Source organism: Chrysochloris asiatica, unplaced genomic scaffold (genome assembly GCF_000296735.1).
Source record: "Chrysochloris asiatica unplaced genomic scaffold, ChrAsi1.0 scaffold00004, whole genome shotgun sequence".
NCBI classification, from domain to species: domain Eukaryota; kingdom Metazoa; phylum Chordata; class Mammalia; order Afrosoricida; family Chrysochloridae; genus Chrysochloris; species Chrysochloris asiatica.
This window is the reverse complement of record NW_006408522.1, coordinates 6371659-6384195: the sequence shown is the minus strand read 5'-3', so window position 1 is coordinate 6384195 and position 12537 is coordinate 6371659. Positions and strand designations below refer to the sequence as shown.

General features: G+C 39.1%; 1 protein-coding gene across 1 annotated transcript in view; it reads left to right on the top strand.

Annotated features, from left to right (window-relative positions):
* LACTB (lactamase, beta) overlaps positions 1-8940 on the top strand; it is a 21148-nt gene extending 12208 nt beyond the window's left edge. The window contains exon 6 of the mRNA XM_006831562.1: positions 8415-8940. Within this exon, the coding sequence (XP_006831625.1) occupies positions 8415-8940 (526 nt within the window). The remainder of the gene's footprint in view (positions 1-8414) is intronic.
* Positions 8941-12537: the final 3597 nt, after the last annotated feature.

Below are 12537 nucleotides of genomic sequence, written 5' to 3'. Positions count from 1 at the left end.
GCATGGATATTATCCTATCACAGGCAGCATTGTACCTCATGACTGATCTAGATATGTTCTTTTTGACAATTAATGCAACACCATTCCTCTTCAATTTGTCATTCCCGGCATAGATAGTTGTCAGATTCAAAATGCTCAATACCAGTCCATTTCAGCTCTTGATTAGTTGTGGTTAAAATCATTCCGTTTGTTTAGTATTTTTCTGCTTTACTGATGTTTTTCTTTTCACTTTTGTTTCTCCCCCCTAGTATAGTAGTTTTCAAACTGCAGGTTATATAGCTAGTTTTTGTTGTTGTTGTTTGTTGTTTGGAGTTTTATCATTAGCAGAATGACTAATGATAAAACCTCCCAATTGCTTTGGACTGTACCACTTCCATCTGTATGACTGCAGCTAGGTCACAACCCCATTGGTGTCCCAGCTCTCCTAGGAGAGGGCAGAAGAGTGCACGGAACACTGACTTGATGTCTTAAGGTCCAGACCTGCCAGTGGCACACTTCACAGCTGCTCAGTTGTGTTGGCAAAATTGAGCCATATGGTCACACTTAGCTACATGGGAGGCTAGGAAAGACAGTTTCTAGCTGAGCAGATACGTGTATTGCTATAATTCTGTTAATAAGGAGGAAGAGAAGAATAGGTTTTGTGGATAACCAGCAATCTCTGCTGCTGTATTATTTTATTAACTTCTGCTTCAGAGAGTGCGTGTGTATATTCAGTCAAAATGAAGAATGTATTTACTGTGGGTTGAAAATTTTTAAAACTTTGAAAACTATTTCAATGAAACAATATTAAATTTCCTGATTTTTGCTAGTAATTGTGAAAGATGCACTGGGCTAGAATTTTGAAGCTAATGCTCGATTGGAGCTTTATGGTTGTGCTTTCTTTTCCATTCTGAAGTGGACTGTTGATGGAAAGGTTACACATGTCATGAATCAGCTTTACTTTAACTTTGCATGTTTCTATTAGTTAGTATACACTTTACAAATAGCTTAAAGGCACTTTTGTAAAGAAATAACAGATGAAATTTCTTCTAAATTACCATCTTCTTTTAAAGGGTTAAATGTGCATTACAAATCAGTCTATGGCCTAAAAGATTTTTAGGGAGCCCAAAAGAAATTAGGTTAGCAGCAAGCAGTGAATGTTAATTTTTTAAGTAGCCACTCCTTGGGAGAAAGCTGTGTCAGTCTGCTTCTACAAAGCTGCACAATCCTTGAGACCCTATAGGGACGTTCTGCTCTGTGCTGTCAGGGGTCACTGGGAGTCAGAATCGACTGGATGACAGTGGGTTTTGATAGTTCTCAACCATTTTAGATTCCTGATGTTTATTATTTTTAGGTTCAACATTATATCCTACAGGGAAGCAAAAGCAAAATGGATAAATACCAGAAGTTAGCAGTTGAATATTAAAAAAAAAAAAAATTCTCTAGTACAGATGGCAATATGTATCACTTTTATTTTGATGTCAATCTAGGCATTTGATAATGAATGCCTACAATGAGTTGGAATTAAATGGCTGGCACCCAACAACAAGAATATGTAGAAGGGCATTTTATCACTTCTTTGTCAAAATGCAGTGGGGTTCCATTTCTAGGGCTAAAGGTTCCTATCAGCTCTAGGTTTGTTTGTTTGGGGTTTTTGTTTTTTTTTTAGTATTGTTAAATGATTCTAGTAAGATGGATTGTTGATTCATAGTAGTGAGGTTATTGCGGCTGTTGAAATAAAATACACCACTAAATGGAGAAAATTACTCCTGGTGGTGCAGCAGGTTAAGCAGTGGACTGCTAACCACTAGGTTGGCTGTTCAAACCCACTATTTGCTCTTTGAGAGAACTATGCGATTGTCTGCACCTATAAAGAAACCCAAGGCATTAGTTCTCCTCTGTCCTAGAGGGGCGATGTGAGTTGGAATCAACTCTACTACAGTGGCGTTTTCTTTTTTTTAATGGAGAAGGAACTGTTGTTAACCTAGAAAAGTGCCCTGTCCATTTGATTATTTTTCTTTTACTTGGAATAGTATGTATTTGAACCTCTGAAATTCAACTCTGATTCTGCTTTTATAAATTCTTAAGAGTCTAAAAACACCAACTTTGTAAGGAGTTCAGGGAGGAAAAGGAATCTTTCTAACAATAAGTACAAAAAACCCTAAAGTAAACCCTAGTAAATGCGTGTTTCTGTTCACTTGTTTTATAGTACCATTTTTCAGGGACTAAAATGTTCCCAACTTTGAAGTCTGTTTATAACATTCTGACCAAGAAATTCTAGTTATTAATATCCTGAGTAAATATTTATGTTCTTTGTCATTTCTCTGTGCATATATATTTATATTTTTAATAATGCCTTCTAGTATCTATTCTCTGTTTAAAGGTATTTCTCTGGAATCCCACCCAAAATTAGTATTCATTTGTTTGGCCAGAATTTTAGTCACAAGGGCACATTTAGTTATAGTTTTAGCTAGGTATATTGTTATACTGAATAAAATTGTGGTCCCCTTAAGTGGAAGAATAGAAACATTGATTCTAGAGTGTCAAGTAGCAGTCTTTGCCATGGAAACAATCCAGAAAGCAGTAGAATGAATTTTTTTGGTAACTTTATTATGAATTGAGTAAAGGTTTATAGTGCAGATCATCTGTTCTGCATCCAACAATTCACACACTTTAATTCATCTCAGTGACTGGAATCTCCTCTGTGCAACAACAGTTATTCCTCTTCCTTCCTGCAAAGGAGAAACTAGAGGCTCTTAGATAATCTGTGAGAACTGCACGGTAGTGATAGAGATTTTAAGAAGCTAAAGAAGAATGGAGAAACGTGAGTGAGTATTTGGAAGCAGCAGCTGTGGATTTTATTTCCTGGAGTTTGGCAGTACTTGACAGGAGTGAGAAAGGACTGGTTACCAGGAGCTGTAGCAATGATAAAAGCTTTGACCACCCCTCCCCCATCCAGGAGGACAGAGGAAGCAGGAAGTGTGAGCATTTTGTGAGCTAAGGTGAAGGACTTGAAGATTTTAGCATGGCACAAAAAGTTAATGGTCTGTACTTCCAGTATCATATCTTGCCATTTTCCTCCTCAAACCCTCACCCTCGGCTTCAGCCAAACTACCTAGTTCCCAGAATGTGCCTGGCCTTCTCTCGAACTCATTTCAACAATGTTCATTCTCACTGTGTTGAAGATTCCTCACACTCAACTTGCTAGTCATCCCATGACTTTGTTTCTTAATTGTGGTCCAGGAACCAGCAGTATCACCTGGGAGCTGGTTAGCTGTGGCCGTGGTGTCAGTACCGACTCATACTGGCCCTATAGGACAGAGCAGAACTGCCCCATAGGGTTCCCAAGGCTGGAGTCTTGACAGAAGCTGAAGGCCCCATCTTTGTCCCATGGAGCTGCTAGCTGATTGGTTCAGACCACCAACCTAGCATGTAGCCAGTGTGGCACCAGGGCTTCTGGGAGCTGATTTCAGGCCTCACCAGACCTGTTGAAACAGAATCTATGTGTTACCCAAATTCTCAGGTGGTTTTTTATGGTGCACTGAAGTTTGAGAAGTGCAGTTCACCTAGCCCCTTTAAGAGCAGCCACATTGCATAGTTTATTAACCTCTTAATGCTTTGCAAGGTGTCCTCTTTAAATGTTTGTCTAATGAACAACACTTGTTTTATTCAGCATATTTAATGAATATATGTTGTTGTTGTGTGCCGTGGAGTCAGTTCTGACTCATAGCGACCCTGGACAGGGTTTCCAAGGCTGTAAATCTTTACTGGAGCAGAAAGCCTCATCTTTCTCCCGCAGAACAGCTGGTAGTTTCGAACTGCTGACCGTGAGGTTCGCAGCCCAATTCGTAACCACTACGCTACCAGAGCTCCTTAATGAATATATACTGCATGGCAAATCTTGTTCTAGGAAGAGGAATCATCAATAAACTAGGAAGATAAGCTTCCTGCCCTTATGAAAATTATAATCTATGAGAAGAGATAAAAAAAAAACCCATGTAAACAAATAATTACAAATTTCAGATATTAGTATAAATAAAATGAAAGAGGGCAGTGGGGTAAAATAGGGAAAGGGGGCATGGAGGAGGTCTGTTTCAAATGCAGTTTGGATTAAGGCCTGTTTGAAGCCATCCCAGTTAGGCTGAGGCATGAATGATAAGGCGAACTCGCTCACCTTGTTATAAGTACAGAAAAGTCTGGCATGAAAAGCAAGATAAGCTGGTGGTATAAAGTACTCAGGTAAAAAAGGTAATCAGGGCCTAAATTATACAGGACAGCGAGTCACAAAATAATATAAACTATACTCAGTTCTGAAAATAAACCATACTCTAACTGAAATGTAAAGAAGAAATAAAAGCATTGTAATCTGCAATAGGTATGGTGCTGCGGGTTAATGCACTGGACTACAAAGTCTGTTTGAACTTAAAGGTTGGCAGTTCAAGCTCAGTAGCTGCTCCTTGGAAACTTTACGGGTTGTTATGGATCAGAACTGATTTGACGGCACTTAGCCACAGCAATCTGTAATAAGTAATTACTATTTCAATACGTTAGCTTAGAGCAATATTAGACAACATAATAACGTAGTCAGAAACATCTTAATACATAAAAGCACTGTGCATGTGACAGCTGCAAATACAGATTGAGACAGTGAATTGTATCAGTGTTCCAACATGCTCTTGGTGACGTGGTTTCTAAAACAGTGGCTAACTTAAGGTAAGGTTTGAGACAAGTTGAGTTTGATCTTTTTGCTGTTTTCACAATGGTTACATTCAAGAAAATCTCATGTATAATAATAGTAAAAACATACAAAAAGTGCTTTCTTTATATATATGCGGGAACTTCAAAAATTTTGTGGGAAGATTTCATTATCTTTTTAATTCCATTTTTTCATGAATTTTTGGAAGCGACCCTCTGTAATGGAGAGGATTCTAGGCAGTTCAATAAGCACTGAACTGCAGACCACAAGGTCACCAGTTTGAGCCCACTAGCTGCTCCACAGAAGAAAGAGAGCAAAGATAAACAACCTCAAGAACCGTATACAGGGTTGCTATGAGTCAAAACCAAATTGACAGCACTTAACAACAGTAATAAAACTTATACTCAATGGGGTGGGGTCCAAGAATCCTAAATGTTCTGTGTTGCATTGAGTAGCCCCACACAAGAATGCATTCTCTAACATACTACCTTACCTGCAAATAGTCCACCAGATATTCCTGCTCATAGACCACCCGTATGTGTGAATGTCAATGTTGTTGTTCAGTGCTGTTGAGTCGGTTCTGACCCATCGCGAACCTGTGTAGGGTTTCCAAGGAGCAGCTGGTAAGTTTTAACCACTGACCTTGTGGTTCATACAGTTTTTCAGTCTGGCACATCAACCCACAGCACCACACCAGGACTCCATGAATGTCAATTGTTGTTGTCAGGTGCCATCGAGTTGGAACTGACTCATAGCGACCCCATGCACAGCAGAACAAAACAATGTCCGATCCTGGGCCAACCTCACTACCACTGCCACATTTGACGCCATCAATGATACCACCTGCCTGATCCATCTCATTGGGGGTCTTCCTCTTTTTCTCTGACCCTCCACCTTACCAAACATGATATCCTTCTCCAGTGACTGTTCCCTCCTGACAATATGTCCAAAGTATGAGAGATGAAGTTTGGCCATCTTGGCCTCCAAGGAGCACTCTGGCTGCACTTCTTCCAACACAGATCTGTTGGTTCTTTTGGCAGCCCATGGCACTTTCAATATTCTCCTCCAACACCATATCTCAAAAGCATCAATTCTAATGTCTTCCTTACTCACTGTCCAGCTTTCACAGACATATGAGGTTATTGAAAATACCATGGTTTGGGTCGGGCGCACCTTAGTCCTCAAGTTGACATCCTTGCCCTTCAACACTTTAAAAAGGTCTTGTGCAGCAGTTTTTCTAGTGCAATACATTGTTTGATTTCTTGACTACTGCTTCCTTGAGTGTTGATAGTTGATTCAAGAAGAATGAAGTCTTTGACAACTTCAATCTTTACTCCATTGATAAGAATGTTGTTTTTTGGTCCATTGGTGAGGATTTTTGTTTTCTTTACATTGGAGCCATTGGCTGGTTCCAAATGGATGGGAGACTCAGGAGACATTCTTTGGCTTCTGTATGGAGAGCAGATTGCACGGAGATAGAATCAGCTAGGAAGTATATCTGCTGGAGCAAGGATGGACAAAGATGCAGGTACTGGAATTAATCTTAGAAGCAAGAGGAAAACATCTTAAATGAACATAAGAGAAGGAGAAAAGAATGGATGATATAAATATGAGGGGTCTTCAGAAAGTACATGGAAAAATTGAATTAAAAGATAATGAAATTTTTCCATGTACTTTTTGAAGCATGGAAAATATATTGATTCTAGCTTAGTATGAATGGCTTTAATCCTTTCAGTAAAACAAAAAAGTACTGTTATCTGCTGATTGGGGCTGAAAGGTGGGGATTTGAGAGTAGAAGAGATTGGAAGTAGGTGTTATGAAGAATACATTGTTGTTGTTAAGTGCTGTTGAGTCGGTTCTGACCCATAGTGACCCAGTATAGGGTTTCCAAGGAGTGACTGATGAGCTTGAACCACTGACTTTGTGTTTCAAATGACTTTGCAATCCAGCGCATTAGCCCACAGCTCTACACCAGGACACCATGAAGCATATACCAGGTAATAAACAGAGAATGAAAAGATTTGGTAGCAGCAATGAAAACATTTAGCAAGAGTATAAAGTGTAGTCAAATGGCTTCATTGTATAAATTTATGCTGTCTGTCTTAGCAGATAAGACCAAGGAAAGGGTTGTCTAGAATTGATAGGTTAATATAGTGTCTAAGAGTGAAGAACCCAAAGGTTCTAGTGAGGCCACAGTTGAGATAGTTGAAATGGCTGATCATGTCATTCAGGCTAAAGCAGAAAGCAAGTGAAATCACTAGGGATTAAAAGACCAAAGAAGATAGGGAAGAGGCAAGGGATCTGAAAGGAGATCACAGTGCGAGCGGAGAGGTCAGTTTCAGTGGGAGAGAGTTGGGAGAATTGGAAGTCATTGGAAGAAATGTCTCTGAGTTTGAGACTTAGAAATAACCCAATTTAAGGGAGGGTGAGGTTCAGGTCTGGTAGTGCTGATGAATAGGTGGAATAGAATGATGGTGAAGCTCACTAGATGTGAGAGTCAGCAAACTGAAAACCCAAGAGTAGGTCTTTGTGAGCCAGATTTCATTATGTACCTACCAGAAATATGCTTAGTATTCTAAATGTGTATACATCACATTTACAACTCTGCCAAGTAAGGTATTTTTATCCTCATTTTACAAAGATTAAGATGCTGAGGCAGAAGGCAGCATAGAATAGGGATGTCAGACTGCCTGGGTTTGAATCCACTTCTACAATTTACAAGCTGTGTCTTTAGACAACTTGTTTCTACTCTCTGTGCCCTGTTTTCTAATCAGTAAAATGGGGATTATAGCAGTATTCCTACCTCCTAGCATTGTTACAAGAATACATTAGTTCATATTTGCATAGTCCTTATAGAACAACACCTGATACACAGTAAGAACCATCTGAGTATTAAATAAGCGTAACTAGTAAGGGTGAATGCCTTAGTGGGTCAATTGTTAAGCTCTTAGCTACTAACCAAAAAACTGACAGTTCAAACCCACCAGTTGACAGTTTGAATCTCATCAGTTTTTGTGGAAGAAAACTGTGGCAATCAGCTTCTGTACCAGCCTTGGAAACCCTGTGGGGCAGTTCTGCTTTGTTTTGGGGGGTCACTATGATTCAGAATTGACTTGACACCACACAGAAACAGTAAGGATGAGAGTTAGGATTCAAAAGGAGATTTGCCCATGCCAGCCTCTTCCACTGCAGCCAGAAAGGACCACAGCTTATTATACAAGTAATTATGTGGTACTTTTGTCCAAGATCTAGTCTCCTTACAAAGATGAGTCTTATGCCTGGACATCCCTATGTGTACACTTTTAATTACAAAATTCACTTGTGGCACGTAGTTCAACATTAAGCACACGGGTTAGCAATTTTTACCCAACTGTATATGTGCAGGGCAAATATTTGTAGTATTAACCATTACATTTTTGCACATACTAAAAGTAGAGTTGAATGCAGAGAATTATGTATCCTCAGTATGGGCAGCCATGTCAACAGGAAAAAAACCCAACAACACTTTTATGCTTTAATTCACAAGGTAATAGACTAATTTAGTCAGTTTTCTGTGCCTCATTAGAAATTGAATCACCCTGGAAGTCAGTGATTGGTTCTGAGAATATATGATCACCCCATTGAATACAGGCTGTCTCATATGGTCATTTTCCTATTCATTATCTTGTAAAGTCAACAGAAGAGTATTATATTGTTAATATATTAAGAATAATAAAAATATATTCTTATTTTATTTTAGATTTTATGTTTACAACAAAAAGAGACGTCTGGTCAACACACCTTATGTCGATAACTCCTACAAATGGGCTGGTGGTGGATTTCTGTCTACAGTGGGTGACCTTCTAAAGTTTGGGAATGCAATGCTGTATGGTTACCAAGTTGGGCTATTTAAGAACTCCAATGAAAATCTTTTACCTGGGTATCTCAAACCAGAAACAATGGCGATGATTTGGACACCAGTCCCTAACACAGAGATGTCTTGGGATAGAGAGGGTAAATATGCAATGGCATGGGGTGTTGTTGAAAAGAAGCAAACATATGGTTCTTGTAGGAAACAGCGGCAGTATGCCTCTCATACTGGAGGTGCAGTGGGTGCCAGTAGTGTCCTGCTGGTTCTTCCTGAAGAACTGGATGGAGAGGCTACAAATAACAAGGTGCCCCCACGAGGAATCATTGTGTCTATCATATGCAACATGCAGTCTGTCGGCCTCAATAGCACTGCATTAAAGATTGCTCTGGAGTTCGATAAAGAAAGATCTGATTGATACTTAACATCCCAGGTGCCGTGCTTGCTCCAGCAGCACATATACTAAGGCCATAGGTGCAAAATGAGCTGTTTTGGATTTTTGAAACATTGATGTCCCTAAAGACAAGATTTTTAAGTCTACATTTTTGATAGAATATAATTGAATGCAGAGAATTACGTACTTCTAGTTACTTCATTTGTAAATGTCTTTTATTGTAACCTTAGTTCTTTATACTCAGGGAAGTAACTGTATTGTTTTTACTTTTTAAAATTGGTAACACTTGAAATAAAATATTCTGATTAAAAATATGTAGGTTTTGAATGTTATGAAGAAAATCCCATTTAACCGAAGCTTTCAAATACTTTTCTTTCAAAATGACAGCAGAAACAAAATGACAAGGAATGGTGTAGTCATTATCTTTCGCTACACAACAAATTATCATGTTACAACAAACATTGTTTCAGTTTCTGTAGCTCAGGGTTTGGGGAGTAGCTTGGCAGAGTGAGTCAGGTACCAAGTCTTCACTGGGGTTGCAGACTAGCTGTTGGTCAAGATTGCAGTCGCTTGAAGGCTTCTCTGATACTGAAGACCATGCTTCTAAGATGGCTCACTCACATGGCTGCTGGCATTAGTCCTCTGTTCCTCACTAGTGTTGGCAAGAGACTTTAGTTTCTCACTGTATGGGCCGTTGTGTAGGACTGCTTGAGTGTCTTAAGGGCATGGCAGTTGGCTTTCCCCAGAACAACTGATCCAAAAGAGAGAAAGGACAAGACAGAACTCAGTGTCTGTGATAATATCTGAAGCATCAAAGGAAGATGGAATACGAAGTCACTAGAGCAGAAAGAAGGAGTGCTGGTAGCGTAGTGGTTATGAATCAGGCTGCTAACCTCAGGGACAGCAGTTTGAAACTACCAGCTGTTCTGTGGGAGAAAGATGAGGCTTTCTGTTCCCGTAAAGATTTACAGCCTTGGAAACCCTTTGCAGGTCACTATGAGTTGGAACCGACTTCACAGCACATAACAACAACATAGCAAAAAGAATTGGGCAGTAGTCAGCCATCTCATGAGATAATGTGTTCAACAACCAATGGTACTGAAGGAAGAAGTCCAAGCTGCACTGAAATAATAGGCAAAAAACAAGGCTCTAAGAATTGATAGGGTACCAGTTGAAATGTTTAAGCAAACAGATACATCACTTGGAGGTGCTCACTCATCTATGCCAAAAAAATTGAAAGTTAGCTACCTGGTCAACTGACTGGAAAAGTTCGATATTTCTGCCTATTCCAAAGAAAGGTGATCCAATGGAGTGCAGAAATTATCAAACCAATATCATTGATATATGCAAATCAGATTTTGCTGAGGATAATTAAAAAATGGTTGTAGCAGTACATCCACAGAGAAATTCAAGTTAGATTAAGAAAACGAGGTGGAACAATGGATATCATTACTGATAGCCAATGGATCTTGGTTAAAAGCAGAGAATACCAGAAAGATATTTGCTTGTGCTTTATGGACTATGCAAAGGCATTCAACTGTGGATCATGACAAATTATGGTTAATATTAAAAAGAAGGCATTTCAGAACACTTAATTGTGTTCATGAGGAACCTGTACACAGACCAAGAGATAGTTGTTCAAACAAAGCAAAGGGATACTAAATTATTTTAAATCAGGAAAGGTGTGCATCAGGGTTGTATGTTTTCACCACACTTATGCAATCCGTATGCTGAGCAAATAACCTGAGACACTGACTATGTGAAAAAGAACATGGCATCACAATTGGAGAGGGACTCATCATTAACCCATAATAATCATGTTTGGTAAGGTGGAGTGTCAGAGAAAAAGAGGAAGACCCCCAATGAGGTTGGATTGGCATAGTGGTGGCTTCAATGGGCTCAAACGCGGCAACAGTAGTGAGGTTGGCAACAGTAGTGAGGATCGGGCAGTGTTTCGTTCGGCTGTGCATAAGGTCACTATGGGTCGGCACCTAACAACAACAGCAACATACAGATAAGACAACCCTCCTGAAAGTGAAGAGGATATGAAGCCCTTACTGATGAGATCAAAGACACTGTAAAGAAAATAAAAATCCTCACAATTGGACCAATAGACAACATCATGCTAAACAGAAAAGACTGAAAGCGGTCAAGGATTTCATTTTATTTGGATCCATAATCAACAGCCAGAGAAGCAGCAGTCGGGAAATCAAATGATGTTTGGCATTGGGCAAATCTACTGCAAAAGATCAAAGGGTTAAAAAGCAAAAATGTCACTTCCAGGATGAAAGTGTGCCTGACCCAAGCCTTGGTAGTTTCAGTTGCCTCATATGCATGTGAAAAGCCAGACAGTGAATAAGGAAGACCAAAGAAGAATTGATGTATTTGAAGTTGGCAAAGAATATTAAATAATACCATTGGGCTTCCAGGGAACTCACAAATTTGTCTTGGAAGAAGTACAGCTGGAATGCTTTCTAAATATTCCTTTACATGTACTTCAGAGTTCTAGAACCATCCCCTGAACCTGCTTCATCTGGTATTCTGTAGTATTACTAATGGAGGTCCTCACTGCACTTCTCCCCAATCCACTGTCAAGTCTCGCCTCTCCTCATTTTCAAGGTTGGCGATTTAAACCCACCAGTCACTCCTTGGAAACCCTATACAGGGTCTCTGTGAGTCAGAACCAAATCAACCGTACTTAAACAACAAGTATAGCATGAATCCCCTTTCCTCCGATATCCAAAAATATTTTCATTATTTTCCTTTAAGTCCACATCTGCACCTCCTCAAAGGCTTCTAAACACTTTCTTTAAGGCTTTTCAGGATTTCAGTAACATTCATTTCAAAGTTCTTCATCCACCCACTCCAAATCTACTCCATTCCAAATTCTAACTCCAAACTCCCACATCTTAGGTTTTTATGATGACAACATTCCCAGGCACCAAAATCTGTATTAGGTTTTTTTGTATTCCTGATTTTGTATGTTTTTTAATTATTGACATGTAATTCACAGTTTGTATCCTATACAATTCAGTGATTTTTAATAGAGGAGCTGTAACAGACTGGTATTGGCCATTTTGAACATGACAGTCATATGGTTTACTATGCTGGAAATGATGTATTAAAAAGAAATGGTGTCACATTCATCATCAAAATGAATATTTAAGGATATATCTTGAAGTATAATGCTGTCAGTGATAGGATAATATCCATACGCCTACAAGGAAGACCAGTTAATACCACTATTATTCAAATATACATACCAAAAGCTAAAGCCAGTAATGATAAAATTGAAGAATTCTACCAACTTGTTTAGCCTGAAGTTGATTAAACACTCAATCAAGATGTATTGATAATTAGTGGAAATTGGAATGTAATGGTTGGAAACAAAGGTCAGTAGTTGGAAAATACAGCCTTGGTGATAGAAACACTGTTGGAGATCACATGATAGAATTTTGCAAGATCAAGGAATTTTTCATTGCAAATACCTTTTAAAAACAATAGAAAACACGACTATACACCTAGACCTTCTACAGTCTTCCTTATTCACCGTCCAGCTTTTGCAATCATAATGAGATGATTGAAAGTACCATGGCTTGGGTCAGGCACACCTTATTCCTC